Raw genomic sequence first — 6,592 nt, 5'->3', positions numbered from 1 at the left:
TGATTTGTCAACACAAAGAATTGTTTTGCGACCTTTGCTTCATGAACTGATAACCTCTTGGTTGTTAGTTTTCAGCATTTTAAAATATCTTTGCTGCGTGGCAAGCGAGTCGTGCACCTGAGAGTAACAGACATATTTTAGCTCCTTTCGGGCTTACTAACATGAGTTAGTCGCGACGTTCGTAATTTTTGTACAACTCTCGTTGTGTGTTAGCTATATGGGAGTTATGAGTTCAAAAGGCATTGTATCTCAGTACCAGCCCCAACGTGTTACGCCACGGCGCTGAGTCGGTGGCTCTGTGGGTGAACCCTTCAAAAAGATGTATTGTAAACGCAAAGCTTCACTTTATCCAAAAGTCACTTGACGGATCGTATCAAGCGAAAGCGGATGAATGAAATAAGCAGCATCTGTATGTCTAAGATCAAGAAGAGAGTTTCCTTTGCAGATGCGGCTGGCTTCACGCTCGAATTTGTAAAAATAATTCCACCACACAGTGGAGAAGATTATGTTAACATTTACACCAGTAACTTGTGGAACGTCAACAACAACTACAGCCGAAGTTTGCCAAGTCCACAACCATTAGGGAAGTACTTGTCTCCAAGTTTTACCGAGCCTTATAAAACAAGCTCTTTCTTCGAACGTGTTTACAGTCAGAATGTTTGCCTCGAAAGCATTGTATGCCATTACTCTGTTGTTACTGGAAGTATTCGAGTAACTAACATAGGTTTCGCTAAAGAAGTGATAGTGAGATTCACGCCAGATAACTGGAAGTCCTATCGAGATATTTGGGCGGATTATCTCTCCTCAAGCATGGATGGAAAAACGGATAAGTTCTGGTTTCGTGTTACAGTTCCAATGGATTCTGCCGTCGATCTAGAAATTAAATTTGCGATTCGTTATTGCATTGGCGGTCAAGAGTTTTGGGACAATAACTTGAATAGCAATTATAAAATACAGTGCATTGAATCCAGTTAAGTCAACAATAACTTCGGAGGTGCCGTGGACCACTTCCCCTGCAACTTCGACTATCCTCGATTCATTTCCAATGCAACTGCGAAGTTCACCAATAAAGCCGCTAACTACACTGCTAAAACTTTAACTAACACTATTTATACTATAGAGCTTCAGCTATCACTAATTCTAATACCTGACGAACTGCACCATTTCCCCTACAACTACAACAATCACTAATTCCACTTCATGCACCACTGACTACATATACTACACCACGCTCGACTAAGCTCAATTTGCAACCGGGTGGTCTTTTTGCTGCCTGAAACTGAGAATATCTTTGCTGTCATAGTATAATATGTATGATGTATATTATTTTAGTAGTGATTTAATTTCATCGCGATTTGGGAATCCCTCTAAATTAATGATGTTTACTATTCTTAGGAAATCGTGTGAAGTGACATTAAAACTGACGGGAAAAAGGAGGGTAGGAAATGTTCAATAAATATTCAGCTAATGAAATTTTTAAGGTTGACGAAATGGTGCTGAAGGTTTTTCCAATCGCTATAGAAAGTCAGTTACAAGCTTAACCTCTTTGTTTGATTTTCTCGTGTGTCAAGTAGAAGTGTATCAAAGAGGATGCGCAAGAGAGCTTGAAATTTAGAGGAATGAAATTCAAGAAGAAATTTTGAGCATGAAAATCATGTAGAAGTATAAAAGAATGGTATGACTTTCTTTTATAGACCCAAAAGCTTGAACGGAGATCGCACAAACACCATGTAGAAAAGATTAACCATCACCCGGAGCTTCCATATGTAATGAACTCCTGCCATACTATACAATGACAGTCACTGTTGAACAGCTTGATTATTTCTCAGTGAGCTTGTCTAAATGCCATTTAAACATTGAAATGTAATTAATAAACACTGTCTCTTGTGGAGACATTTTGTGATATCATAAGTGACCAGGTGCCGTTTGTCGGCACAAAGACTTGTTTTGCGACCTTTCTTCCCCCCGGGGGGGGGGGGGGGACTCCCATATAAAAAGGACTGGGTTGCTCGTCATACCTTTTAGGGGTTAAAAGCGCGGTTTTGGTGCCTGTTAAGGTGCTCAGCCCAAAAGGACCACTGCAGGAGCTTTTGTGCTATCTTTTAAGGTATTGAGCCGAATAATATATGACAGGAGATAAAGTGTTATTTTAGATCTGGTACTTGTTAGGGGTGAAAAACATCTCAAGCCACGCCCACGAAACAGGATCTTGGTACCTCGTAGGGTTTTGTTTTCCAAATTTCCGACAAGTACCCCCGTCCCTTTTATATGGCATTCCTCCGTCCCCGGGCCTTTCCTTTACGAACTGATTGTTAATATAACTTGGTTGTTAATATTATGCATAAATATCTTTGCTTCGTAGTAGGTGAAAAGTGTACCTGAGAACAACAAACATATTTCAGCCTTTCCGGGCTCACTAGCATGAGCGTGATCATTGTAACGTTCGTAATATTGTCCAGCTATCTTTCTGTCGCGTTATTAGTTATAACTTCAAAAGGCATTAGATTAGTACCAGCCCCAACCTGTTATGCCATTTCAGTGAGGGGCTCTGCAGGTGACCCTTCAAAAAAGCAAAGATTTTTTTCATCCAGAGCGTAGTCATGTTTACGTAAAATAGCACCAGAGATCGCTTTTTATGTTGTTAAACGTTGCCTACACTTTTGTTATTTTAGTTAGGGGAAACCCGTTTATTTCTCCCAGCTACAGTATGGAGCAAGTTGATTTGTTTTCCAAGGAGCAGAGGTCAAAGAATACTTCTTATGCCTTCACGTTTACCCTCCGATGAATGTAGAATTTAAGAATGTAGAATGTAGAATTTAAGTTTAACAAAATTTCAGTGTTCATTTCAGCATAATTTCAGACTGATTCGCCTGTTACTTGTATTGTCCAGCTGCCAAAATTCAACGCCAGTAAACTTCGGCTAACTTGAACTTTGGCCGCATCTGTTTCTTCGGTTGCGCGGACCGGATCAGGAATCAACTGTTGAGACAGGCCTGATGAGGTTTTTTTCGACGATACATTCACCGTCACGTAGTTTACTTACAACAGACCTTTAATGGCAAGGAAACAAGGATTATTGACCAAAAGTGAGGTCAAGATGAATAAATATTGGCCTCATTCCTTTTAAGCCGAGGCACAAGCTTGATCCATTAGATTTATTTTGCTACACAAATTGCAAGAACACATTTTCGTGCGGATCCCCGAGCAGGCAAGACTGCTCCATCTTGTTACCATCTTATCCTGTCGAATAGCCAATCACAGTGCAGGATTTTGAAAATCTTGTCCTCGTGCGGAGCCCCCAAAACTCTGTTCCACCTCCATCAACCACTCAGCACCCGCGTTACTCGTAAACTTCCAAATAGTTTTATCAGGGGCTTGGAGGTGAGGTGAGGGATTCAGGACTCAGCCCCATTCCTCGCCCTCGTTGCTTTGTCTTAGTCTAGCAATTAATTCTAGTAATAACCGATTTTCGCAGCAGGAATCGACCGACATCATTTGCTTGACACGATTCGACAAAAATCCATCACCGCACCCTGGCAGGTGCACTTGCCTTTCGTTTGATCATTTACATAATTACATACAGTCTGCTTTTATTTTGATTCAATGCCCAGCTACATTTACTGATGTACGTATACCCGCAAGAGTGGAGTCATTATGGTCGAATCACTTACATGCCTTGCTCCACTTGTTCCACTGGTTTCGATCGTTCGTTCATAATCACGCGACCCTGGCAAACTTACTAGCGCGCCCCTACTCGACGATTTATGTCATGACTCGCGAAAAACGTCATCACTACACTTAAACTTAATTTGCTGATCTATTTTTAACGTTGTTTATGTAAATTACTGTTATCTCTGTGCACGTGCAGGAGACTGTCTGCTCACGTGAACAGTTGTGCATGCTTGCACGTTCGATTGAATGTTGTTTACCGAACCGATCGCTGAACGTTTGAGCTGGATAACATTCCCGCTAGAAGCCCTAAGTGTGAAACATTTCACGGGCTTCTAAATGGGAAAAAAGAAAAGAGTCACCTTTGCCGATTTATTGGGCTTTTCGCTGGTCAATGTGGTAGAAATCTCTCCGAGGAATAGCCTGACAGACATTTGCTTTTCACAAGACCATAAAGCTCCGGCAAAGCCGATCGCAGCTCACCGGCGATACCTAACATGCCTGTTTGAGCAACCAGTCGACAAAGACGATTTTCTTGAAAGAGTCACACGACAGTACATTTGTCTGGAAAGCGTAGTTTGTGATAAAGCTATCATCGGCTTTGTGCGAGTGTTGAACATCGCTTACAAAAAAGAGGTTGTGGTACGATACACCGGGGATGGTTGGGAAACGTTTCGCGAGGAGTCCGCCGAACATCTTTCGATTTCAAGTGATGGGACAATGGATACGTTCTTTTTTCGCATACCATTGCTATCTCTCTTGAAAGAAACGAGCAATGTGGAGTTCGCCATTCGTTACAACGTGAGGGGAAACGTTTACTGGGACAATAACTTCTACAAAAACTATTCGGTACGCCTTGTAAGTGAAGGCTAACTGTTTGGTTCCTGAGTCAGCTGGTTTGTGGGGAGGTAATGATCGCAGGTGATATTTTTTGCTCCCGAGGGTCAGTTGTCTTTACAACGAAAATAAACGGAACGACGAGACCTGTTTCAGAGCTACTATACAGCCTTTTGGAGGAGAAGCACATAAGAAGACTTCACTCAGCCCTTCTTAAACAGTTTTCGATATCAATAGCCATCCAAGATTAAGAAAGCGTATATTCCACAACACTTTATTCCGCTGCAGTGGATATATGATGGCGGCGTTGAATGAAAATAACTAAATAAATATTAAAATCGAAATAATGAATATTCGAGCTTACAACAGCTAATGACCGCTGCCATCTCACAAGACATTGTTTTAAAGTCTTAATTTAACAATCTTCTCGGTGAATAGTGTAACATCAGGATGACAAAGGACGCAGCTACAAAGATCGAAATCTTTACGAATAACCGAGTTTCTCTCCCTAAGATCTAACACGAAATCTTCCGTTCATCTTTACAAAAATTCAGAAAGACAATCAATGAATATGTCCACGACAACAATGTAAATATTTTTTACCGAACATCGCGTGACCTACTAACCTCGCGTGACTGCGTTGTGGGTGCTCCACGTTGCAAATTGTAACGTAAATGAATATAGGTGACAAACGCAACGCCTTGTTAATCGTATTGTGCAATGTTATAATCTAAACCAAAGGTAAAATTAAAACAAAAGTTAAAACAAAAACAAGATGCAAAACAGAAATTTAAATAACAGAAAGCAAAACAAAACCAGAAATGATTGTTGACGCTTCTGTGTTGCGGTACGTTCCTCATCACATGTTAATCTCTGATGTCTGGCAAGTGTTTTTGCTTTGAAACTAGAAACTGGTGTATCGCTCTGTATCAGATGCAGACTACGAGATGCCTCTCTTTTGAATAGTAGTCCGTCGAGTGTGACCGACAAGAACACGCGACGCGCGAGAGGAAAAATTGCCGCACGAATATGAGAAACCGCTTTCTCGCTCGCTCGCGTGAGGCCGTATTCCTCTCACGCTTTCCGTCGCGTCACGCGTGACAGCTGCCAATTGCGGAGGTATATATTCTTATGAGCGTAGTCTTACTTGTTTCTATGTCACGTTCTCGTTCCTTAGTTTCATGTCTTTTTACATCATGTGACTCTGAAATGTGCACGACAAAACTAATCAATGAGGAATCTACGAGGACAGGCCCCATCCATCCCTGTTAAATGCTCTGAAAGAGCCTAAATGGGGAACATGTTCCGAAAAACCTCCTTGCTACCTTTACTAAAGCAATAAAGCGCGTACGCTCTCTCTAGGAGCCCCTTTTATTGAGCTAAACCCACTTACTCAGTGATGTTCTTTCAGTGTTCAATGCCCAAACGTTCTTATGCTTTCAGTGTCAGTGACAAAACACAAATCGTTATTGGCCCCCGCTACCCAATATTGAACTACAGCCCTGATAGCCAGTGAGGGAAACCTCGAATGCGTTGTACTAAGCTGCCAAGCCTCTCATCAAGAGACTGCGATCTGTCTCATCACATCTTGGTGAAGCATACGTAGCCCGCGAGTAGGTTCTAGTGTCTGGGTTTCGCACTCAAGCGCTCCGTATTTGCTTTAGCGCGCGAGCGAGTTTAAGGGCGACGCGAGTGGAGGGGGGGGGGTGGCGGGGGGGGGGGTGGCGGGGGGGGGGTGGCGGGGGGGGGGACGGGCTTAGAAACTAGACTCGACTCGACTAAATACTCAACTCAACTCAACTCAACTGGACTCGTTTCGTCTTACATGTATGTCTCTCGTGGGTTCGCCGCTCCCGCCACTGGCTCAAACACGAGAGCCGGTTCCCAGGCTATAGCATACGTTACGCATACACTTGGCCGGAACACGAAATAACGAATTATCCCGCTCAGGGGGATATACCTCCTATCTGCATTTTGCACACCTTCATCTTTCACGTCGTCTGAACTGCGCTCACATCAAGGATTTCGTGAATATTAAAGGTGAGCTAAAGGTAGCATGTGAGGTTGTGCATGTGACACTCTTGAC

At 42.6% G+C, this 6,592-nt stretch overlaps 2 protein-coding genes across 2 annotated transcripts; both read left to right on the top strand.

Annotated features, from left to right (window-relative positions):
- Positions 1 to 411: 411 nt before the first annotated feature.
- Positions 412 to 975, top strand: LOC145466239 (protein phosphatase 1 regulatory subunit 3D-like). Its single transcript, XM_081449967.1, has one exon. The coding sequence runs from the start codon at positions 412 to 414 to the stop codon at positions 973 to 975; it is 564 nt and encodes a 187-aa protein (XP_081306093.1).
- A 2,053-nt stretch (positions 976 to 3,028) lies between these two features.
- On the top strand, positions 3,029 to 6,204 carry LOC145466387 (protein phosphatase 1 regulatory subunit 3D-like). The gene has a single exon (XM_081450106.1). It carries the CDS (start codon positions 4,009 to 4,011, stop codon positions 4,540 to 4,542), a length of 534 nt encoding a protein of 177 aa, XP_081306232.1. The 5' UTR covers positions 3,029 to 4,008; the 3' UTR covers positions 4,543 to 6,204.
- The last annotated feature ends 388 nt before the right edge of the window (positions 6,205 to 6,592 follow it).

The sequence above is a fragment of the Orbicella franksi genome, chromosome 13 (assembly GCF_964199315.1).
Source record: "Orbicella franksi chromosome 13, jaOrbFran1.1, whole genome shotgun sequence".
Lineage (NCBI taxonomy): Eukaryota > Metazoa > Cnidaria > Anthozoa > Scleractinia > Merulinidae > Orbicella > Orbicella franksi.
The sequence above is the reverse complement of the archived record's forward strand: the minus strand, read 5'-3'. Positions and strand labels throughout refer to the sequence as shown.